Source organism: Pelodiscus sinensis, chromosome 31 (genome assembly GCF_052426305.1).
Source record: "Pelodiscus sinensis isolate ZL-2025 chromosome 31, ASM5242630v1, whole genome shotgun sequence".
NCBI classification, from domain to species: Eukaryota; Metazoa; Chordata; order Testudines; family Trionychidae; genus Pelodiscus; species Pelodiscus sinensis.
Window position 1 is genome coordinate 12,605,059 of NC_143082.1, and position 24,466 is coordinate 12,629,524.

General features: G+C 58.2%; 1 protein-coding gene across 2 annotated transcripts in view; it reads right to left on the reverse strand.

Moving 5' to 3' along the window:
- The window catches only part of ANKRD52 (ankyrin repeat domain 52), a 58,347-nt gene that overhangs the window by 15,480 nt on the left and 18,401 nt on the right, over positions 1–24,466 (reverse strand). Inside the window, exons 7-27 of one of the 2 annotated variants that reach the window (XM_075901892.2) lie at positions 23,260–23,402; positions 22,545–22,757; positions 22,323–22,401; positions 21,578–21,692; positions 20,049–20,131; positions 19,825–19,942; positions 17,550–17,618; positions 16,088–16,228; positions 15,522–15,599; positions 14,264–14,375; positions 13,341–13,412; positions 11,132–11,333; positions 8,969–9,056; positions 8,419–8,536; positions 7,771–7,915; positions 6,835–6,922; positions 6,117–6,200; positions 4,878–5,023; positions 4,475–4,557; positions 1,962–2,044; positions 957–1,048 (exon numbers count right to left, since the gene is read on the reverse strand). In XM_075901892.2, coding sequence (XP_075758007.1) covers positions 957–1,048; positions 1,962–2,044; positions 4,475–4,557; positions 4,878–5,023; positions 6,117–6,200; positions 6,835–6,922; positions 7,771–7,915; positions 8,419–8,536; positions 8,969–9,056; positions 11,132–11,333; positions 13,341–13,412; positions 14,264–14,375; positions 15,522–15,599; positions 16,088–16,228; positions 17,550–17,618; positions 19,825–19,942; positions 20,049–20,131; positions 21,578–21,692; positions 22,323–22,401; positions 22,545–22,757; positions 23,260–23,402 — 2,352 coding nt within the window. Of the gene's footprint in view, positions 1–956; positions 1,049–1,961; positions 2,045–4,474; positions 4,558–4,877; positions 5,024–6,116; positions 6,201–6,834; positions 6,923–7,770; positions 7,991–8,418; positions 8,537–8,968; positions 9,057–11,131; positions 11,334–13,340; positions 13,413–14,263; positions 14,376–15,521; positions 15,600–16,087; positions 16,229–17,549; positions 17,619–19,824; positions 19,943–20,048; positions 20,132–21,577; positions 21,693–22,322; positions 22,402–22,544; positions 22,758–23,259; positions 23,403–24,466 lie in introns of both variants that reach the window. The other variant, XM_075901891.2, reaches the window with a different exon arrangement.

Below are 24,466 nucleotides of genomic sequence, written 5' to 3' on the forward strand. Positions count from 1 at the left end.
TGGGAAGGGTGCACCATGGATCTCTTCAGGGCCAGACTTATCCTAGGAGAGCGCAAACTTAGCAGAGAGAACAGCCACTGATCCCCAATACCCAGATTCCACAGAACACACAAAGGAGGAAATTGCTTCGTTAGCGCTCTCCCACCTCTGAGTGCTCATGCACACCCCCGCTGGCCAGGTGACCCAGAGAGGGACATGTGGGACGAAAGACACGTGTCAGTGGGCTGTGAACTTGGGTAAGCAAATGCTTAGCAGAGACTGGTCCAGCTAGTCAACTAGTCATTCCCTTCCCCTTGCTGCCTCTATTAGAAAGAGGAAACGGGGGCGGGGGAGAGGGAAAGGGGTGCTTCAAAGCAGCAGCACTGCATGGAGCCTGGGCCCAGACCCTGGGCTCCACCCAGCACTGCTGCTTTGAAACGCCACATGCAGCTTAGCTGGGAGTCCCCAGCTGGCCCCAGGCTGCACGTGGTGTTTCAACGCAGCAGCGCCGCCTGGAGCCCGGGATCAGCTGGAGACGCCCCTGCTGACTCCAGGCTCCACGCAGCACTGCCGCTTTGAAACGCTGCAGGGAGCACGGGGCCAGCTTGAGTCCCACACTGGCCCCGTGGCCCCCACTGTGCTTTCACCTTTGAAGTGTAGCAACAGTGGGGTTGTTGCTACACTTCAAAGGCAGAGGCGCCCTTACCGACTAATCGAATAGTTGATGCGAATTGCATCGACTATTCGATTAGCCAATTCATGGACATTTTACATCCTTTGCAGACACGAGGGCTGCTCCTCATCGCCGATAGCGAACTAAGCACAATATGTAAGGGGAGAGGAAATAAAGTGCAGGTCCAGGTGCCTGTCTGAGAACCTCAACCGGCCACCCTGGCCCAGAGGGAGGCCACGGAGAGGCGATGTTGCAGCTGGCCCCACCCATCCGCAAGAGACCCCCGCTGTGAGGGCATACGCACCTTCTTCATCCATGGCAAGCACAGTGGCACCTCTGCTGAGCAAGGCCTGGACAACGGAGGCCAGTCCGTTCCGAGCTGCAATGTGGAGCGGCCTGCGGGCAGCAGGAAAGGGGATGTGTTACTGAACCCCGCCCAGAGCAGCGTCCCCGACACTCTTCCAACGCACTGAGCCTGCACGCAGCTGCCTTGGCAGTGGCACCCCGCTTCCCCTCCACCGGGCGCGCCCCGGGAGAGCCAGGGAGGAGGCTGAACTCATGCTGGACTGGAGCCACGCACAGGCTGCTGCGACGGACGCTAGGACCTAGGGAAGGCTAAGCCAGTTGCGGCCTAATTCAGGGGTGAAGCACCTAAGGCTGGATGCATCCCCTGGCTTGCCTGGGTCTGGCCCCCGAGGTTCAGGAGTCCCCCCCCCACCATTGGGGAGCCCGCACTGGCGCTCCAGTCCCTTCACCAACCCCTGCAGGGCTGGAGGGGACACAATCCACTTTTCCAGGCCCCCCCAGGCTTCGGTGTGCGAGGGAAATGTGGGGAGTCTTTCTCCTCCTCAGTTGGGGGAGGGGGGGGAAGAGATTTGCTTCTCACTTGTGTGTGGCCCCCCTGCCCGACTGATTTTCTGTGCATCAGTAGCCCCCGACTCAGAAAAGGTCCCCCCAGCAGCCTAATCTCTCCCTCACACTACCAGGAAGTGAGAAGTAATTGCAAAGGAGCGTGAGCCGGACAGATTAACAAGACTTTGGGTATTTTCCCATTGCGCAGAGCTCCCCAGGGTGGGAGATTGTCACAGGCTCCTTCGGGGGGGTGGGGAGGACACATCCGTATCTGAAAGGGCTCTCTGTTGGCTGTACTGAATGAACGTGTGATTCTTCTGCCTCCTGGGCTCCCCCCTACAATCTTCCCTTTTCCCTTCCTCCTCCCAACATTCACAACCACCCGGGGCAAAAAATCAAACCAAAAGAACCTCTCCCCGTCCCCTCCCACATTTATCCCAGCTGTTCCCACACTCACATCTGCAGAGCACTGTTAGTTGCATTGATAAGGCCAAGGTCTTGGGTTTCCCCCAGGATCAACAAGGCACACTTTTCATGACCCTGGAAACAAACCCAAATCAGTTAAACCTGAGGAGCGAAGGGCAGGGAGGGGGAAAGCCAGGTGTCTCCGCAGGTGGCGTTCTCCCACGACCCCATGCAATGCGGAGGAGAGATTCTGTTTCAATACATGACCACTCGTGTGCGTGGGGGAAATGCCTAGAGCGCTTTCCAAGTTCTAGTTTAGGACTCTATTCTCTACTCCCTTCGCCTACTCAATTTCTCCCGTCGGGCGAAGGGCCAAGATCCTATAATATGTATGTAAGATTCTGACCACAGTCTTTGTTACGAATCTCTCACATATGCCCAAACTGGATGGCCTGGTCTGAGGCCTGAGACCTAACATTGGGCAATACATAGCTAAGGAAAAGTTGAGATAAGCAGGAAACAACTTTGTTTGTTTAACCGGGCATAAAACAAGCTGAGGCAGCACAACCCCAGGTGGGGAGCAGTAATTGGGGCTTATCGTGAGTTATAGACACTAAGAGGGGCCTCAAAGTCTGCTTATGAGGGCAGGGGACTGGACTCGATGACTCTCGAGGTCCCTTCCAGTCCTAGTATTCTATGATTCCCAGCTCAGGAAGAGATAACAGTGTGTCATCCCTGAATACCAACCGGAGTTCAGGCTGAGGGCTAACATGACAGCCTGAGTAACAGTCCTCTCCCCTCACAGATGCCAATCTGGGCTCAAAGGGGCGCACTGATAAACTACACACAGTTGCCTTTGCTGTGTACTGTTTACTATTCTCTTTGCTTTGAGACCCTTTAGGAATGTACCTGCAGAGAAACCTGTCTGGGAAGTGCCACCTGTCATTTCTACGGACCTGAAATCAGGACTTAACTTACACCTTGCAAGAGAAAAAACCTGAGAAATAACACCTGTTTATTAACGAACATGTGAACCTGAGCTATGGGCAGAGCACGTTGAAATCTTTTAGACTATTGGCTTGTTATGTCTTGTTGCTAGAACCTATCCACAGGCTTGGGAACTCCCACCCTGTTGCTTCTCTCTGCCCATCGGCACCCTATATAATCTATTGTAATCAATTGTTTGGCAGGCTCACTGAGCCTAATAAGCGAAGTGACACTCCACCAGCTGTGTCTAATAAAAGGCCTCATGCTTGAACGTACATGGTGTCAGACTTCCGTTCCTTCACTGGGGTCTGAAAATAACCACCCCCTTCGGTGGGTTGTTTGAGGTCGAGGGGCTGATCTGGAACCTCCTGGCCCTGCAAGGGGTCACATCCAGCTGATGCGGATGGAACTCTCTAGCACTCCCTTTGTTCGTGCGCCAGCATCACCCTGGTGGGAAGGGCCCAAAGCCCAGCGAGGCGGGGGGTGCAACCAAATAATAAAGAACATCTGGGGTCCTATCCCCCTTTTCGCTGACTCCACGCACCCCCCTCCTTCTGCGTTGGCCGGTGCAATCCCTGTTTTAAAGCTAAGGAGCTCAGGTGCGTTCCGTCTTGCAGTTCGGCTTCCCTAGACTCTGGCTCTTCCCTGCAGGTCAAGGCAGACTTCAGCCTTGTCCACTTTGGCCCTACTATGCATGGAAAGGCCTGATTTTAAGCTGCTTGAGTTAAAGCGTTGCAACTAAAGACTGGACAAATGGTTATTTCGGTTTAAGCCAGGGTTAGGGCTTGTCTACACATGACATTTCTTCTAGAATAAAGTAGGGTGTGAATTTAAAGCAGATGAGCCTTTCCTGATAAACCCGATGTGAGGATGCTCTTATTCTGAATTTTCCAAATTCGCTTAATCCACTTTCAATTTGGATTACACCTAATTTGGAATAAGGTGTACGTACTCATTCCAGAATCAGTGCGTCCACATGGAGTTACTCAGGAATAACTCCTCCTGCAGACAAATCCTTATTTCCAATTAGGTTTGCTTGATTAAAAAGAGAGTTAAACCCAACCAAAATAAGCCGCTCTGATACTCACACCAGGGTGTCCACACTGGGTGTGTCTACATAGCACCCTAAACTCAAAATAAGGCACGCAAATTGCGTAGCTTATTTCGATTGTATTTCAAAATAGCTCATTTCGAAATTTCGTGCGTCTACATAGTGCCAAACTTTGAAATAACGCGCTTTTTTGACATATCCCTTAACCCTCCTGGAACGAGGATTAAAGGGATGCTGAAATAGCGCGATCGTTATTTTGAAACGTATTTCGAAAAGTATTTCAAAATAACGGGTGCATTTAAAAGACGCGGGGTAGCTATTTCGGGATACCAAATAGCCTCACTGTCCTGACGTACCCTGGGTGTCCACTGGTTTAACTCAATCCGTGCAAGGGCGTGTGTAGAAAAAGCCTCAGGTTTTGATCTCACCTCGCCTGCAGGGCACTGAGAAGCACGCCTGGGCGTTTTGAGGCTCAGACTGAGGACCATGGTAAACATGACTGTTGAAGAGACGGGCCGGATGCTTACCTTGCTGCAGGCCAGGTGAAGAGCTGTGTTCTTGTTGACGTCTAGCACAGTTAAATCAGCTTTCGCTCGATACAGCAGGAACTCTGCAACCAAGAGGGACAAATGCGTCAGGAGCGTGCAGCCCGGACTCTCTTAGCCAGGGACACGTCAGCAGCGCAGAGGCATGCGACCCAGCTGGGTGCACCTGGACACTCAGAACGCTGCAGGTTTCCGGTTACCACACCCCGGCCTGAGACAGGGCAGCTGCCAGCCCCGAGCCTCCCACCCGACTTTCGATTCCAGCCCAGCCCCACGGTCCCGCCTGGGAAGAAAATGTTGGGAGGGGTGGAAAGGCTCAATAGCGGCGGATCCAAGGGAGGAGCCGGACGCGGGGCCAAGAAGGAAGTGCCGGGTTGCTACGCACCGACCGCTGCCGTCTGCCCGTTCTCGGCCGCCATCATGAGAGGGGTCCTTCCCAACTGGTCGGTCGCGTCTACTTCTGCGTGGTGGCGTAGCAGCAGCTGTAAACCGTGGATGTTGTCTGCAAAGGCAGCAGCGTGAAGGGGAGTCCTGGGAGGAGAGGGGAGGGCGTGAGGAGAGACGCCACCTGGGGCGGCCCCAGTCAGATACTTACGGTGATGTGCAACACCGACACCTTTCATTCCCAAGCACCCAGATGTCACAAACCTAGATCAGCCTCTAAGCCCTAACACGGCTTGGTGATCAATTGCTCGCCGGGTCCTCCCCACGCCGGACAAGGAAGGTTTCTCTTAAATTGCAAAGGAACCTCTTGTAGACTTGATGGTGCAGCTATGGCCGGGGGTGGGGAAAGGCAGGAGGGGAGGGGGAGCAAACAGCAGATGTTTATTGGGCATGCACGAGCTCTCTCTGATCATTTAGGACAGGAAGTAGAAACAAACGGCGAGCCACCTGACATCATTTAGGACAGGAAGTAGTAACAAATGCCGTATGCAGCTGAGATCATGGGGAACTGGACGAAGTTACCCAAGACTGAATTCGGGGTGACCGAATCCCAGGGGACCTCCCTTTGATCACCTAAAGCTGCCAGGACTTTGCTTTCATATCGGCTCCAACCCCCAGCAAGGGCTGCAGCACAGCTCCCCAGGCCGCATCGGGCTCAGGAGTAGCTAGGAAGGCCGAGCGTCGTCACCACTTTGGGTATGTCTAAACCACGTTCTAGTTTCGAAAGAGGATATGCAAATTCCCCGGGAATTTGCAAATCTTCTGATATTGCTTTCGAAAGCAAAAGTAGTCTGGACGCGTTTTTTTGGACGGGGGGGGGGGGGGAGAGGGGGGCGGCCTTTTTTGCGGAAAAAAAACCCAACCTGCATAAGCCTCGTTTTTTAAGGAAGAACATTTTTTTTTCCGAAAAAAGATTCCCCCCCCGGAAAAAAATGCATCCAGACTACTTTTGCTTTCAATTCCTGTGGAATTTGCATATCCTCTGTCGAAAACAGAGCATAGTCTAGACAGAGGCTTTGCGGGTGCCCCTGGGAGGTTTCCCAGGATGCATCTAGTTCAGCAAGAGAGAGCCAATGGGATCGGAGCACAAAAGCAATAGAACGGGCGCCTCTGTTGCCCTCTGGCACCCCTAGTCTCCACTGAATGTTGTGGAGCGGTGAGAGTAAGAGATCCCACTCACCTTCCTTTGGCATCTCTGCTATTCACAATCTTGGCACCCAATGCTTCCACCAGCATTTCCGCAGTGCCTTCCTGGCTGTTAATTCTGCAGGGGCGACAAGGAGGAAAATTACAACCACTGCTGGGCCGAGCTGTCAACACGCCAGGCAATGGCTCCAGTCAGCCCTCGGCTGCCCCGGGCCAACAAGCCACATGCAGAGGGAGGAAGGACACACGCTGTTGTGCAGTACACCTGCTCCCGCCCCCGCTGGCCAACTCATCCAGCTGGCTATGAAACGAATAGGCTAGAAATACAGGAGAGGGATGAGACCCTGTGGACCCCCCGCTCTGTCACCCAAATGCTCCTGGAAGAACAGTTGGGCCGCACTAGCCTAACTGAATCTCTGAGCTCGCCTCCTGCTTTGCACAAGGATTGGACTTGAAGATCTCCTGGGGTCTCCTCCAACCCGGATTCTATGATGGTAGGATGGTGGCTCCAACACGCCCTCTAGTGGCTGACACTGAGCACAAAGCCCCAGAAGGGACCCATCTGGGTAGTGGATTCTGAAGCCAGCGCAGAACGGAGGGTGTGGTAGAACTGTCCCTCTCTGCACCCCTGGAGAACAAGGAGCGGGGCCATCCTTTCACCCCAAGAGCACACTCCGTCCCTGCCCTGCCGTGCTCGTTCACACACCCTCCCCAACCAGGATGCAGGAGCCGCCAGATCCGCAGCCACTTACACTGCACAGTGCAATGGAGTAAAGGGGTTTCCTTCTAGGTACACAAACGGATTGTGTTCAAGTAACAATTCAAGACAATCTTCATGTCCTGCGAAGAGGGAAAAGGACAGTGAGCAGGTCGGGAACTGGGCAATCGCCTGTGGGAGACTGGCTCCGGACAGGAGGAAACTAGACTGGAACAAACTCCCCCACTAGCCCTTTGCTCCTTCCAAGGCCCAAGGAAGCCAGGGGGTGCGAGCAGGAAGATGATCCTTGCAGTCTCACGGGGTGCAATAAAGTCGGTCAGGTGCATGATTTAAAGGGGGAGGAAGGAGTGAGCACTGAGAAGTCATGGCAAGATACCAGACTGGACACCAGCAGCCTAGGGCAATGGGACAAGGAGATGGCACCAGATCCGCCGGCACGGCAAACCCTTGGTTTCTCCTCTCTGACAGAGAGAGAGCAGGCCTGTTTCTTGTTTAGCGGTAAAACCCTGCTCCGGATGTGTGTCTGCCTAGGCCTTCACTTACAAGTTATGTCCACCTGTACAGTGGGGCCCGGTCGGTTTAGAGCGCCTGGCGTCCTTCACCAACCTCGCTGCCCCACCAGTGACAGAATCCCTCCCCCGAGCGTAGGCAGGGTCACTTTAATACTGCCCCCATCTTGGGCCTCTTAGCTGAGTTTGCCACCGTGCCACGGCCAGAGGGGTCCACACGGGGGTGGGCTGGCGGTTGCGGACACTCTGCTGCCAATTTCCAAGCTTTCAGCTCAGACAGTAACGACGCTCTGTCACGGCCGAGCCAGTGGGCGAGGTGCTGGGCGTCTGAGAGTCCGATTTACAGTCAGGCGCCCAGAACAGCACCGGGATCTACCACGGGCCTTGTGGGTGCGACTAGAGGAAGAGCGACAGGCACAACACAGAGAGGACGGAGGGACGTCACAGCCCTGGGGTCTTACCGCTGTACGAAGCCCAGTGCATTGGTGAGTAGCCACTGTAATCCACTACGGAGTCCAGAGGGTCAGTAGAGAGCGCTGCCTGCAGCAAGGTCCTCAGGATTTCGGAATGCCCGCACGCCGACGCAAAATGGATAGGGGTCCGACCCTTGAAATCCCGACACAGTACAAAGGCATCATGGTCTAGAAGGGCTCCCAGGCAGTCCTCACACCCGGTCACCGCCTGTGCCAGGGAAAGAACAGCAGCGGCGGTGAGGTGGCACCTCCGGCCCAGCGGGAAACCGTGTGCCATGCCCCGAGCAGGATGCGTTACCGCCACCTCGGCCGGGATCGCCGTGGAACGGCAGGAGGGAGGCGTGGACTGGCCAGCGGCTCCACCGCTGGGAGGCGCTCTAGGAAAAAGGTTCCTAGACATGTTAAACAACGGCAAACCAGGCTGTCCCGTCCTGTTGTTCTCAGAGGCGGCTGGGCGGGTTCGGCTGACGCGCGCCCCAAAAGTTCAGCCTGAGGCAGGCGCCTGGCAAGCCCGAAGGGCTGAAGTTAGGCAAAGGAACGGCAACCAAGGTCTTATAAGGGAGAGAGTTGCTCCTGGGACAAACGGACTTGCAGGGAAACCAGAGAGCCGCCCGGAGTGCCGTCACGCTCACTCACCCCTCGATGCAGCGCGGTCCTGCCTCTTCTGTCTGCTGCATCTGCTGTGGACCCCTTCTCCAGCAAGAGATGGGCGCAGTCGACATGGCCGTTCATGACTGCCAGCATCAGCGGGGTTCTGCGGAGGGGACACAGGAGAAGGAGGTTGGCTTGGGAAGGGCGGAGACCGTTTGCAAGTTTAAAAATCTCGGTTTCGCAGGGACTCCTGGGTTTTGCCCCAGCTCTGGGAGGTCAGTGCTGCCTAGGGGTGAGAGCAGGAGAGGCGGTTTGGGGCAGGCGGCCTGGGAGTCCTGAGCATTATACCCAGAACTGCCGCTGATTCGCTGCATGAGCCTGAACAACTCCTCACTTTTCCTTGCCTCGGTTTCCACTTGCAGCAAGCCGGGCTTAGGGGGGTTGGGAGCTTCAGTTCTTTGCAAAGCACTTTGGGAAGGCCCTCAGGGGACCGTCACTGGGCAGTAGCCGTTTGGCAAGCCACACGCTGCTCTGGGGCAGCGAGGACGTCCTCACGCAGACAACCGCTATTAATTACACCCCCGAACGGACTCACTGGCCGTGGATGTCCATGACGTCAGCAATATCCGCCCTCTCCCCGCTGTCGATCAGAAGGTGGAGGGAATCCGTGTTCCCAGAGGCAGCTGTGGGGCACACACAAGGGCAGGAGGAGTTAGAGATGCACACAGGGTTATTGGCCTGGGGAAGCAGCAGATGTGCTAGACCTTGATCTTAGCAGGGCTTTTGACACAGTGCCACGGGACAGTCTCATAAGTAAACCAGGGAGATGTGGTCCCAAGTGAAAGTAGGGATGTTCAATTTCGGTTAATCAATGCAATTTCCATTGACTGTTTGATTAGGCGATAAGGGCGTGTCCGCCAGTGAAGTGTAGCAACAGCCCCAGGGCTGTAGTTACACTTTACAGGCAGAAGCACTATGGGGAGCACGGGGCCAGCAGGGAACTCAAGCAGTGCCCCGCTGATCCTGGGCTCCCCACAGTGTTTCAAAGCGGCAGCGCCGCATGGAGCCCAGGGTCAGCGGGGGAGTCCCCAGCGGATGCACGCGGCGTTTCAAAGCGGCAGACTCCGGGCCCCATGTGGCGTTTCAAAGCGGCAGACTCCGGGCCCCATGCAGCGTTTCAATGCTGCAGACTCCGGGCCCCACGCAGCGTTTCAATGCTGCAGACTCCGGGCCCCACGCAGCGTTTCAATGCTGCAGACTCCGGGCCCCACGCAGCGTTTCAAAGCGGCAGCGCCGCATGGAGCCCAGGGTCAGCGGGGGAGTCCCCAGCGGATGCACGCGGCGTTTCAAAGCGGCAGACTCCGGGCCCCACGCAGCGTTTCAAAGCGGCAGCGCTGCATGGAGCTCAGGGTTCACGTGGCACTGTCGCTTTGAACCACCTCCTCCTTTTTCCCCCTCCCTTCCTGCCTCTTTCTGATAAAGGCAGCAGCAGGGAAGGGGGGGAGGAGAAGCAACTAGTCGACTAGTGCGTAGACTATCCGACAAGCATTTGCTTATTGGACAGTCGACTAGTCGTTCACATCCCTAAATGGAACTCTTATAAAGTGGGTGCCCCACCAGCTGAGACAGTGTATTCCGAAGGCAGTTATCGATGGCTCGCTGTCAAATGAGAAGAGTGACTCTAACGGGATGCCAAAAGGGTCAGCCCTGGGTCTGGTACTAGGCAATATTTTCATGAGTGACTTGGATAGCAGAATAGTAATAGAAATGTAGCCGTGTTAGTCTGGTGTAGCTGAAACAAAAGACAGGACTATGCAGCACTTTAAAAGACTAACAAGATGGTTTATTAGGTGACGAGCTTTCGTGGGCCAGACCCACTTCCTCAGATCAAATTGTGGAAGAAAATTGGCATGACTATATGTATCCTTTCGTTCATTTTTTTGATTGTGTCCTTTGGTATATATGGTCATGCCAATTTTCTTCCACAATTTGATCTGAGGAAGTAGGTCTGGCCCACGAAAGCTCATCACCTAATAAACCATCTTGTTATTCTTTAAAGTGCTGCATAGTCCTGTATTTTGTATTGGATAGCAGAGTATGGTCACACAATCTGGGGGGGACACCACACTGGAAGGGGGGGGGAAGCGCTTGGGAGGACTGGATTGAAATTCCAAACGACTCTGATAAATTGGAGAAGTGCTACGCTTCGGGAGGAACAATCGGTGGCCCACATACAAAATGCGAAATGGCTACCTAGGAAGGAGCACGGCGGAAAAGGATCTGGGGTTGTAGTGGGCCACAAATTGAATGTGAGTCAGTTGCATGATGCAACTGAGAAAAAAGACTGATATTCTTGGGTGCCTTAAGGGAAGCGTCTTAGGTCAGATGCAGGAGGTAGCTGTCATGCTCTACTCGGCACTGGTGAGAGCTCGGCTGGGAAACCGTGTCCCGCTTTGGGCGCCACGCTCTCAGAAAGATGTGGACAAGCTGGAGAGAGTCCAGGGCAGAGCAACAAAAATGATCTAAAGGCCATAAAACTGGACCAACGAGGTTTAGTCAGGAGCAAATACAACTGAGGGCGACGGCCCCATTCGTGACCTCAAAAAGAGACGGTACAACACCCCGAGCCAGGCAGGCAGTCTGCAACCCTGGCGGGGGTCAAGCGGGACTGGACTTGGAAGTGCTGGCTCCGCAGCCAAGAGCCCAGGAGGACGTGTGCAGTACCCGATCCACTGACCGACCCAGCGGAGATGCCTACCTGCAGCATGGAGCGGCGTCCACTTCTTCTTCTTCTCCTTCACCAGGGCGGAGGCGCCGTGGCTGGTGAGCACCTCCACACACTCCGTGGAGCCCCGCTCCGTGGCAAGGTACAGCGCCGTCCGCCCTTTGTGGTCCCGCACGTCGAGGTTCACGAGGGTTTCGGCAAGCGTCTTTAGAGCTTCACAGTGACCGTTATAGGCCTGGCGGCAACACAGAACACAACCCTTTAGGAAAGAAGCTGGACTCACGCCGGTCAGGAGGAACAAAAATTCCCCACCACCGTCAATAGTGAAAGCTAGCTGGACACCACCAGCCATGGGCACGGCCGGCAGCTGACCAAGCCCACCGCCCTGGTTACCCCCGCAGGCCAGCAAACCTGTCACGGTGCACGCTAGGGAAGGGAAGTTTGCCTGCGCAGTGTAAAATATCCCTGTTTTCCTCCTGCTGCTGTCGACTGCTTCCCTCAACCCCCAGCGACTGGCACAGCAGCACCCGACTGCCAGGCAGCTGCAATACGCCGACGCACGCCCGTATTTCCACTGAGACTGTACAAACGTCCCCAGTTACTAATTCGAAATAGGCAATTCTGCTTCGAAAACGAATTTGTCCCGGCAGCGTGACTATTGGGCTCAACGCAGGGGTAACTGGGTAGAATTATCTGGCCCACAAGGGACCAGACTAGACGATCTAACCATCTCCTCTGGCCTGACTCTCCAAATCCTTACAAAGAAACCTTCAAAAATAAGCCAAGCTTCAAAAAAGCGAGACGATGCCCAGCTGCCCATGAGACAACTGGCTAAAACCAGCCTAGACTGCAAACTCCCCTCCTTCCGTGTCTTGGACAGCACAGAGCTCAGTATCTGTGCTTGGCCATGGGGCAGCAGCCACCGTATCCAAGCCTGACCCTCCATGATCGGGGAACGGGCCTTTCCAGGGTTCCCACACGGCATCGCTGGAAGCAAAGCCAACCTTACTCAGGACCCTGTAGCCTTTACGTTCACTTGGGGTGCACAATGCACGTCACGTACAGCAGGCTCAGTGCTTGGTGGCTACTTAGAGATTAACGCGGCGGATGATCGGTGAGAGCTACAGAGCCTTTAGGAGTTTTATTACCACCACATTCAGTAGAAGCAAAATCACAGAACTAGCAACCAGAGAAGGAAACCAGGAGACTGCACGTCACAGCCACTCGCCAATTCCCAGGGCCGCGGGCTCCCCGGACGGTGAGATGAACGCGAGGCTGTCCCCACCCTGCCATCCCAAGGTCCCACCAGAGGGAGGTTGGATTCTTTCTTTAGGCGCCTGTTCACTACCCCCCACCTACGTCCAAGACCACACTGGATTAAGTCTTGGCCTCTTGCCCGCACATGCCCCCTTTGGGATTGGATCCTTGGCAGAGACAGGCAGTTCTCTCTATGTTGCAGTTAAGGAGTCTGGCTGAACGAAACGTTCACTCTACACCGTCTAGCACAAGCTATATGTTGCTAGATCCTCTACCCCATGGTGATTTACTGCTAGACGCTCTGTTGGGCCTTCTGTGGCTTTATGCTAACTCCTCCTACCAGCAGGCCTCAAATATCAGGCTGTAGACCAGCGGTGGGCAAAAGGGCCTCTGCAGGCTGGATCCGGCCCAACAAGCAGGTGGATCCGGCCCACAGAGGCCCTGTTGCAACCCCCCCCCCCCAGGCCAATTAGCGCCTGGGGGCAGGGGAGCGTGCGAAGCCTCCTCGTGAGAGCGGAGACGGCTTCACTCGCTCCCCCAGGCCCTAATTGGCCTATGGGCAAAAGAGCAAGGGAAGTCTCCTCCCACACCAGGGACATGGGAACTTTAGGGGAACTTGGGGCGGGGACAAAGGCGCTCCCTCACCCCTAGACCAATCATTGCTTGGGGGTGGGGAACCCGGAAATATCTTGGCCCCGCCCCCTTCCGCTCGATGCCCCGCCCCTTCCTGTGTGGCCCTGGGGCCACTTCAAAAATTTTCAAAGTGGCCCCCAGCAAAAAATGATTGCCCACCCCTGCTGCAGACCCACTGCCGAGCCTATCTGCATCTAACTGTTAAGTTCCTTTGCTTATTTCTACCTGCAGACGCGCTTGGCTTTCACTTGGGCTAACTCAGCCAGCATCTGGCCTCTAAAACGTGCACGGGGATTTTCCCGACCACCTGAGCGCAGGTCATGGGTCAAAGGTCAACCACAAACTGACTTACAGCTAAGTGCAAAGGGCTGACTGGAATGGTGCTTTCCACATCCTCCAGGCAGTTAAAGGACATTTCCAGGAGCTGCAACAAAGCAGGACACCGTAAACCCTTCAGCTCAGCCGGCGCCTCCCGTCCCAGGCTCCACGTTCCCCTCAGGGAAGGCCACTAGATTGCAGCTTGCTGTGCGGAGCTTCTGGGAGGTTGGAAACCGCACCCTGATCGCCTGAAAGCCCCACGCTTGGCACCCAGATCGGAGAAATGCCTTTCGTCGGGCCAGCGCTCCCCTCCGCGTCCACTAACGAGATTGGGCTCTACGCATGGGCACTGGAGTCCGATTCGCTTTCCCCGCGCTCCTCGCCCCTCGCGGCATCCCAAAGGGATTCCGGCACCACGTGCCTTTAAAAATGGCCTCACTGCCCTTCCCCCAGGGGGTCTGCTTCCATGCACCCTGGAAGAGAGCCGTCTTCCAGGAGCACATCTCCGGGCCCGTCGGAGGCACCCAGCACCCCAGTGCCAGTCACTGCCACCCGGTCATTTGGGGGCGGGACTGAGAGCAGGCAGGTCTGTGCTCACCAGACACCAACTCTCCTCTCTGCCGCCATCTCACCTTTTCGGGGACCTGGCAAGCTTGCCAGCAGTGGCTGCCTCTCCTCAGCCAGCCCTAGGGAGGAGGGCTAGGAGGCCCTAGGGTTTTAAACCCACACCATAATCCCAGTTGTTCCCATCCTTCTCACACCCCCTTTGGCTGCAGCACTTGGCCCTGGCCAGTCCCCGGAAGCCCTCTCCCTTCTCCCCGAGTCTGCTGGGGTGGCTGAGCAGACTCCCTCCTCCCCCACACACACACTTCTTCCTGGGAGGACTCCTCACTGGAGTCTCCTGTAAACCAGAGGGCCCCAGGTGGCTCCGATCCCCGCCCCCACCAGCCGGCTTACCAATTCGAGGTTCTGTCTGTTACCGTAGGCAGCGGCATAGTGGACAGCGGTGTATCCCTGCTTGTCCCGGAGCGACGCGTCAGCACCACTGTCCAGGAGGAACTCTAAACAGCTGCATCGAGCACAGGGAGGGGGGGGGTCAGAGAGTCGTCCCCACACACGCGCCTGCTGGGCTGGTGCTAAGTGGCTAGCAGAGCTTCCATGCAGACCCGAGACTCGCACGGCTCAGCACACGGGGCGCGGAACAGGGATGTCAGCGACTAGTTGACTGTCTGATACGCATAAGCGTGTCGGATAGTCGAGGGGTGACTCGACTGGTCGCTCCCCACCTTGCTGCCTCTATCAGAGGCAGCAGGACCTGGTTCCCCCCAGCACCATTCCCACGGGGGGCAGGGGAGTAGCGGGGGACCAGGCGTGAGGCAGGAATCAGCTGATTCCCAGCTTGCGCCCTGTCCCGACGCCATGCCTCTGCTTTTTAAATGTATCAAGAGCCAGCAGGCTCATGGCTGGTCCCCCCGGCTGTTTCTGCCTGGTGTCGTCCCTCTCCCCCCCCTCCCGGCTGTGCTTCTGCCTGGTGTCTCGCCCCCCCCTCCCCCCACCGGCTGTGCTTCTGCCTGGTGTCTCGCCCCCCCCCCCCCGGCTGTGCTTCTGCCTGGTGCCCCCCCCCCCGGCTCTCGCCCCCCCCCCCCCACCGGCTGTGCTTCTGCCTGGTGTCTCGCCCCCCCCCACCGGCTGTGCTTCTGCCTGGTGTCTCGCCCCCCCCCCACCGGCTGTGCTTCTGTCTCGTCCCCCCAGCTGCGCTTCCCGGCTCATGCCTAGTCCCCCTGCTGCACTTCTGCCGGCTCTCAATACATTTAAAAGGCAGGACTAGCTGCCGGGACGGGGAGCTAACCTCGCTGCGGCTCTGCAGTTTCCCCCGCTTATCGATTAGTCAATGGAAATTTCACAGATTAGTTGATTAAAGGCAATTTAACATCCCTAGTGTGGAAAGAGCCCAGGGCCCATCCTGAATCCCCCCTAACGGCAACGCGGGCGCCGTGCCCTGGTACCCCCGCAGGTGAGGCTGGCCTGTCCCTCAAGGCCCTTTTGATCCAAGAGCAGATCCTCGTGCCAGTGCCTGCTGGGGAGGCCTCCATGGTCCAGCTCGGAGGGCGCTGCTCAGCTGAGCGCGAGCGGGGGAGGGTGCCACCAGCCCCAAGGGGCGAATGCGAAGCGGTGAGACAAGCGTCCGCCCCGGGGGGCGAGACCGGCCACTCACAAGAACGCCTCCTTCATGCGGGCCTCCTTCCGGGGCTCCTCCTCACTGTCATGGCTGTTTCCTGAATGAGGCTCCGCTCTGAAAGGGGACAAGCCCGCGTCAGCCGCCTGAGACACAGCGAGCCAAGAGAAGGGGGTAGCTGGGGAGACCCCAGCCAGCCCACCAACGCCAGGTCCTGATCCGCTTCCTGGAGCAGCCTCAGCTCCACCTTCTCCTCCCGCTGCGCTGGGGCGAACTCTCCTGCCACACGCGGGCCTAGCAGCAGAAGCAGGGGGCTTTGGCCTTTAGCAGCCATTTGTTTCCACCATCCTGAGACCAGGAGCCGAGCAAACCGTCACGAGGCCTCGCCCACAGCGTTAGCAGTAACCCAGCGGGGAAGTGACTCGCCCACATCACACAGCAGAGCTGGGAGCAGACCCCCGGACTAGGCGCGGGGCTCCCGGCAACCACACGCCTCTTTACAGCCACCAGGGACCCGTTCCAACTGGGAAGTCCCATAGACCATCCCGGCAAAGGGCCTGCCCTGTGGTACCTGCCAGGTTAGCAGGGCCCTCAGGTTTCCCTACCTCCTGTACGTGTCTGAAGCAGCAGCATAGTGTAAGGGAGTGCAGCCTTTACAGTCCGTCTCGTTAATACTGGCTCCGGCGGTGACCAGCGTCACCGTACACTGATAGCTGCCGTTGGCGGCCGCGTAGTGCAATGGAGTCCTGGGTGGGAGAGAAGGGAACGGGATGAGACGTGCCAGCCGTAAGCCTGAGGAGAGAGCAGCCTCCTAAGGCAGGGCTCTGTGAGGATAAATCTCTGTAACATTTCCGTCTAACCATGTATCACTCTCATATAACTCTGTATTAAGAGAAACTTTGTAAGTCCTTTTACACGTATATATACATGCACCTATACACACACACACACACGCACACCCCTCTATCCTTTTAGATACACACACCCCCCTATCCTTTTAGATACACACACACACACACACACCCCTATCCTTTTAGATACACACACACACACACACACACACACACACACACACACACACACACACACACACACACACACACACACACACACACACACCTGTCCTTTTAGATACATCTTTCCTTTTTATAGAATCCCTTGTATCTAGTATGTTATAGGTCTTCGGAAAACTTAAGGTAAAGAAAAAAGTCTTCTCCTGTTGAAATGAATGAGGTGAGGTGTGAATGGAGAATGAAAGGGGAGCACCTCCAGCAGCAGTTGCAAGGGTGGAGAGGGACTGGGAGCCAGATCCAAGACAACAGCTGTGAAGTGAGCTCATTGAAAAGAAGACTGGACATACAGACGGGCTTGGGAGTGGAGCAGCAAGTGCCTGCCCTCGGAAGGACCCTCTTTGAAGCAGCATTAAAAAAGGCCAGGTGATGACTAACTGGCTGCGTGAGAGGGATAAACAGGAGGCATCTTGCAGGGGGACCCCGGGTTTTCATCTTGTCAACATCGGAGCATCGATCCGGATGGGCAGAAGCCCGGCTCCACCTTTCCCCTATCTCACTCACCTGGCCATTGCGGGAGGGAGGGAAGGTGGGTGTGGGTGTGAAAAAAAGATCCCAGGTGAGAGAGATGCCTTATCCCCCCTGAAAAAGATCCCAGGTGCTTCTAAGCACAACATCTGCGGGGACAGCTGTGGCCGGGCGCAACCAAACCCGATGGCTGTGTGTGCACCGCATGGCAAGCTGCAGCCCCCAGAATCACAGCTCCCCCGTGTCCCTGAACACGGGGGTCAGCAGCGCCTCTTGGAGGCGTGGAGCTGGGCACCCGCTGGGGAGAGAGGGGGACACGGAGGTGGGTGATTTCTGCTCTTCAGGCACCTCCAGCTCAGCCTTGCCACCCACTGGTGGCTCTGTATCTCCAGAGCTTTGTGGTTAAACACAGCCCGGCAGGGGACTCGCCCCGCAAGCCCAGCTCGGCCCCCCCAGCCGCGGGGGAGCGACTGCTCACCCTCCGCCTCTCTCCATCCCTTCCCACAGGTCTGCCGCCATCGGTGCTTACCTTCCAAATTTATCTCTCCTCCTCAAGTCAGCACCGCTGCTCAACAGCAAATTAAGACACTCAATGTTCCTGCGGAGAGAACAGAGGGGAAGCCCTGAGGTAAGCCGGGGCAAAGCAGGCGTCCCTCTTCCGGTCTGCGCCGCCGTCGCCTGGGGCGGCTCTGCCGACACACGCAGCCTGTGCCTGCCTGCAGCCCACATTTGCGAGGTGGAGCACCCTGCGATGACTGGCTTGTGGCCTGGGGGCTGCCTGCGTCTCTAGCGCGGGGGTGGGCAAAAGGGCCTCAAGCGGGTGGATCTGGCCCGTGCTGCGAGTAGGGCAGGGGCAGAGCGGAGAAGGCTTCGTGCACTCCCCCGCCCCCAGGCCTTAATTGGCCTGGGGGCAGGGGAAGTCTCCTGCCCTGCCAGGAGCATGTGGCGCTTTGAAGTGCCACCCGCTGCTCGCAGGATGGAAGGGAGAGAGGAGGAGGCTTCGCACGCTGCCTCCCCCGCGGACCAATCAGGGCCTGGGAGCTAGGGAGGAGTGTGACGCTTCCTTCACCCTGCCCTGGCCCTGCAAGGAGCCCGTGACACTTCAAAGTGCCACAGGCTCCTTGCAGGGTGGGAGGAGGCTTCCCGCACTCCCCCGCCCCCAGGCTCTGATTGGCCAGGAGGCAGGGGAGTGTGCCAAGTCTCTTCCAGGGCATGGGTGCCTAGTGGGGGGGGGGGGCACGCAAAGGGGCTCCCCCACCCCCAGACCAATCATGGCTTGGGGGTGGGGCAACCCTGCCCCTTCCCATTTAGGCCCGCCCCTTCCTGTTTAGGCCCCACCCCTTCCGGGGTAGCCTGGGACTACCTCAAAAAGTTTTGAAGTGGCCCCCGGGCAAAAATTATTGCCCACCCCTGCTCTAGCAGCTCCTACCAGTGAAAGGGAATAAAGCTCCACGCCAGCGTGGTAATCACGAGGCAGCGGATTTCATGGTGTGAATATGCTCTATGCTGCCTCAGTGCTGGTCCCGCTCGCCCACTGCCCTGCCGTGCCGGTGGAGTGGGGCAAAGCACGGCCTCATGGCGCCTTTCCCCGTGTCAGTGGTTCTCAAAGCGTGGTCCCTGGATCACTAGTGGTCCGCAGCCACCTCCCAGGTGGGCCACGGTTCGAGCTCCGCCCCGGACCTGAAAAAGGTTCCCCACCCCTGCCATAAACACATCGAATCCTTTTTCTGTTGGGCACAAATTGATATTTTACTATATGTAAAATGAAGCTTGAGAAACGAAGATGAGAAAGTTCATCTGTTTCATAATTTAAATGAAACCTTTCTCCTTAGCTGCAGCGCTAGCAAAATGGCTCGGGCGTTATGATGTAATGAACGGTCACTTTCCATTAGCAACTGGTGGCCCGTGGAAAGAGTTGCGTTGAGCCGGGGGCCCCACAGGGCAAAAAGTTTGAGAACCGCTGCCCTATGCGCAATGGGACGCTGCGCTGCCTGACGGGGCTGAGCGACACGACTCCTTCCACTCCGGGGTCTCTCCCCGCAGCGTTAAACCTCACTGCCGTGGGCCATGCCAACAAAACGCACCGAGGAGAGACCATCGGCAAGTTACTTGGCTTGCCCACGGATCTGTCGGCGTGTGTTACCAACACGACCCGATTCCCCCATCCTACGCCCCTCGGGAGGCAGGGGAGTGTTTTAAACACGGGGAAACCGAGGAACAAAAAGAAGGGACACGCTCGGAGTAGAGATGTAAAATTATTTGGCTAATTGAACGGTCGATGCAATATGCATCGACTATTTGATTTGTCGATAAGGGCGCTTCTGCCTTTGAAGTGTAGCAACATTTCAAAGGCGAAAGCGCTGTGGGGAGCACAGGGCCAGTGGGGACGCCGGGGGGCAGCGCCGCATGGAGCCCAGGGTCATTAGGGGAGTCCCCAGTGGACCCCAGGCTCCATGTAGCAATGCCGCTTTGGAGCATCCCTCTCCACCCCCCTTTCTGATATAGGCAGCAAGGGGACGGACGGACGGACTGACTATTCACATCCCTCACTCAGAGTCCCAGCGCATTCACTGCAGAACCAGGAATCAAATGGCTCGGCCACTAGGCACTAGCCCCCACTCCCTGCCCGAGCTGGGAACAGACCCCAGATCAGCTGACTCCCAATCATGACCTCTCCACTGAACCCCATTGCCTAGTATGCAGAGGGGAGGCAGGCTGTGTCTGGGGCTATAGAACATGGCGCTGCCCTTGGGCAGTCCCCCGGCCCGGCGTGACGCCCTGCCACACCCAGCGCAGGGACTCACCCTCCGGAAGCAGCAGCATGGAGACACGTCCTCCCCAGGTTGTCAGGCGTGTTGATATCGAAACCTGCGGACAGCACGTGCTCGTTGCTCAGAGAGGAGACGATGCTGTACAGCTGACCTGTGGGGCAGGAGAGGGGTCAGGCAGGGACTCGCCAACCCACACATGCCCCCAGCCCAAGCTGATCCTCCCACCCCACCCCTCAGCCACCGCAGGCTTCGCTCACCTGAGGAAAGTAGCTTACGACAACAGTCTGAAAATCCAAAGAGAACAGCTAAGTGCAGAGGGAACATATCGTGGATCCCACGCCTGCCGAGAAGGAGAGGGAGGGGCAAGATCAGGCAAAGGACACACCCCGCTTGCCACCCCGCCGAAGTCCTGGCGGGCCCGGGGTCTCCTGATGGTGCCCAGGAGCGCAGCATGTCTGGAGAAGGAATCCCACCCTACACCAGCCCCTGGGCAGCCCTCCCGTTTCCACCCACCAGAAGCAGAGCCTAACGCCAGATGGGACTGCGGATGTTACATTCAGATGAACTGGCTAATCGGACAGTCGATGCAATTTGCATCCACTATTCAATTAGTCGATAGGGCACCTCTGCCTTTGGAATGTAGCAGCAGCCCCAGGGCTATTGCTACACTTCAAAGGCGAAAGCGCTGCAGGGAGCACAGGGCCAGCGGGGGTCCCAGCTGGCCCCGGGCTGCACATGGCATTTCAAAGCAGCAGCACCATGTGGAGGCCAGGGTCTGGTCCTGGGCTCCATGTGGTGCTGCTGCTTTGAAACCCCACCCCCCTTGATGCCTCATCCTGATAGAGGTGGGGGGAAGCAACTAGTCGTTCACATCCCTAGATGGGACCATGGAATGACCTAGCGTGAGCTCCTAAGGCAGGCTCTTCTGGTGCACCCCCAGAGCCCTGCATCCAGCCCCACAACTGCAGCTGGATCAGAACATTTCAGTGCGACCTGCGTCTCCAGGGGTCTGCCTACGAGGGCCAGCCACAGCCTGAAGAGGAGACACGGCAAGCGGGCTGGGCGCCATGAATCTGACAATCCTTTGGCTGGCAGAGACCCCAGGAATCAAGTCCAATTCCCTGCCCAAGGCCGGACCAACCCCAACTCGACCCTCCCAGCCAGGGCTGTGTCAAGCCGAGACTTGAACTCCTCTCTCCTTAGGGAACCCACCGCAGGGCTTCCCCACCCGCCTAGGGAAATGGTTTTTCCTGATCTCCCACCTAGACCTTCCCCACTGCAACTTGAAACCATTGCTCCTCGTTCTGCCACCTGTCACCCCTGAGAACAGCCTCTCTCCAGCCTCTGTGGAACCCCCCTTCAGATAGCTGAAGGCTGCATCAAATCCCCCCTCCCTCTTCTCTTCTGCAGAATAGCAAGTCCAAGTCCCTCAGCCGCTCCTCGTAGGTCATGTGCTCCAGCCCCCGAATCATTTTTGTCGCCCCCTGCTGGACCCTCTCCAGTGCTTCCACATCCCTTCCGTAGCTGGGGCTCAGAACTGGACATAACATTCCCAATGTGCACAGGAGCCAGATCCGCCAGCTGGACTCTCTGCCTCAGGCCCGCCCCCAGCCCATGGGGAACCGCCGACGTTTCAGAGCAAGGCCACAAGCCCCCGAATCCCTCCCGCCACTTGTGCTGGGCGGGAAGCGCCTGCCGGCCTCCCTCCCTCCGGATGAGCCCGCTCCCTGCTCCGAGTCCCAGGGCGCGGCCCGCGGGCGCCCCCCGCCTCCTCGCGCCCTCTCACCTCGCAGTGTCAGCACCATTCGTCATCAAAGTACTAATTAGCAGCTCGTGGCCATATCTAGCAGCAACGTGGAGGGGAGTATTGCCATATTTGTCAGCGCAGTCGATCTCGCTGCCTAGGGAAGGAAGCAGCCTGTTCGGTGAGACCTTTCTGGCCCAGGCAGCCCAAGAACGGCTCCCCCGCGGACGGCACCAAGTACGGACTACCGAGGGCCACACCGCCTTCCTCTCGGCAGAAGGCCCGACGTGATCGCTACAGTAATGTGCTCCCGAGTGCGGCCCGGCCACCGGCTGCACACACAGCTCCCGGGCCCCACCCGCAAAGCCCCCCAGGCTCAGCTACAGCTGAGTGATTCAGCTCACGCCGGAGCAGCTTCTGCTTGTGGCTCGGGCAGGCCCTGGTTCAGGACAGTGGCTCTCCTGGGACTCAGAGGATTGTCTCTGGCGGCAGGACCTAGCAGCGGGGAAAGTTCCCAGGCTCGCAGCGTCCCCGCGGCTGGATTCTCAGCTTGGGGCTCCAGGAGATGTAAGGTCCAGACCAAACGTATGTTTCCGCCCCCCCCCCCAATGCTGCCCACCGGTGAGGGGCACAGCCGCTCCGCTGGGGACAGGGCAGGTAACTCCCCTGGCAAATGCAACCAAACACTGAACCAAGGGGAGGGTCGGCACGTCCCGGAGGCAGCCGCCGGCGAGCGGGAGCGAAACGCCAGGGAGCACAGGAACGCCGCGGCCACCGAGCCACTTACCGTTCTGGATGAGGATCTGAGAGCGCGTGAAGCGTCCGTGGATGGCAGCCATGTGCAAAGGGCTCTTCCCTTCCTTACTCTGCAGAGAGAGGGGAAACTCGCCAGCCGGGGGCAAAGCGTCCCCTAGCTCTGCTACGGAGGGGTCACCATTTCTTCCACACCCGGTCCCTCTCCTGGGCCCCCAACTCCTCCCCTGCAGGCCCACGGCCCGGCCCCGCCCACCTGGAAGTTCACGTCGGCGCCGTTGTTCACCAGCAGCTCCAGGCAAAGGGCCCCGTTGGTGGAGACGGCGGCAAAGTGCAGCGGGGTGAAGCCCTTCTCGTTGGGCTGGTTGACGTTGGCGCCGGCGTTGACCAGCTCGTTGGCCACCGCGTCCTGGCCCATGTAACAGGCGATGTGGAGGGCGGTGTTCCCAAAGGAGTTGGGCTCGTCGATCTGCGGGGGGTGAAGAGAGCCCAGGGATGGCAGCGGGGCGCGGGCCAGGGTGGCCACGCCCAGAGGGGAAAAAGCCCAGGCAGGCCACCCCCAATCCCTTCCCCATCAGTGCCTGGGGTTCCCCTCGCACCCCCACAGACGCCGACCACTGGGCACAGGACAGGAAGGGAGATCCCCGCTCCGGGGGGGACTGGGGCAGGACAGTGGTGTTAGCTCCCCTAACTCTTGGGGAAAGCGTGGGCGGCGCTTCAAAACCTGCAAGAGACCAGGGCCTCGGATTTCCACCTCTAGCTTCAGGGGCAGCAGCATCCCGCTGGGATCCGCAAGTGTGACCTCCCCCAACAGCCACAGCTGCCCCACAGATTTCCTGGCCAGTCACCCATCTGGGTCCTAACGGGGCCGGGGACACCTCACAGTCCCCAGGATGTCGCCCAGTGCCTGCCTGCACCCAGCGCCCTCCTCGGAGCCGGCAGGGCCAGCCCCAAGCCGCCGCCGGCCTCACCTCGACTCCCAGCCTCAGCAGATGTTTCACCACCTCGATCTGGCCGCTGGCGGCCGCGGTGTGGAGCAAGGTGTACCCCTTCTTGTCCTTGCACATGACGTCAGCGCCCCGGGCCGCCAGCAGCTTCAGCACTTCCAAATGCCCTGCGCAAAGGAAACTGACTCAGCGGCCGGCGAGTCCCGAGCGCCTGGACCGAGGCGGCGGCAAGGAGGCCTCAGGGTCGATACGCCGCCAGCAGCCACGGGACAGGGGACCTGCCAGCGCGAGCCACGGAACAGCACCCGAGGGGATGGATGTTGGGGGCTCCCCGCCAGGGCTAGGCGCAAACAGGCGGACCAGAGGGGGAAAGAGGCCCTGCCCCGCGCTTGGCCCAAGAACAAGGCGATTCCCAGAAGCTTCGGCTTGCTCAACATGGGACAAGCGGGCAAGAGCTTTGCCAAGTCCCCGGATCCTCCGTGCCACGCCTCCCCCGGCCCTGCAGCACCCTGCCGCTGGCCACGACCTGCAGGACTTGGGGCTACTGGCCGTATAACAAATGGCATGGGGCTGCCCCTGCCCTGCCTTTGTGGACCCATAGGACGGCTCAGGGCAAATGCCCCGGGCCCTGTGCTTTGGGGAGCCCCGTGGGGACCTGCCTCCACTCTCACTGACAGTGGCTGGAAGTGGCGCGCCCCTGCTGCCCTGAATCCCGGCCGCGTCACCCCGCTTCCTGCCGCGGCTGCTGAGTGCAGGGGCCAATCCCCTCCCTTCCCCCAAGGGATGCAGCTGGGGGCCGGGCGGAGCAGGTTGGGTCCAAGTCGCTCTGCTTCCTGCCGCAGCTGGTGAGCGCAGGGGTGGGCCCGACCCCCTTCTACCAGCACCAGGCCCCCCAGCTAGTCCCTGGCCCGCGTAGCTGGGGGGAGGAGCCTGTTCCTGAGGTTGGGCCACAAGTGGGCCGGGTGATCGGGGCTTGCTGGTCCACGGCCTCCTGGCCAAGCTGCCCCGTGGCACCTCCGTAACACCACCCGTCCTCCTGAGCCCAGCGTCTCCCCCCACGCCAGAGCTCCGCCGGCTCTGTCCCTTTTCCGCCAACGCAGTGAGCTGCACGACGCCCAGCAGGGCCAAGCCTGGGACAAGGGAGGTCTGGCGCCCTGGCTGCGAATGAACCGTGACACCGTCAGGTCCCCCACGCCATCCCAGCTGCAGCTTTTGGGGTACTGTGTGCAGA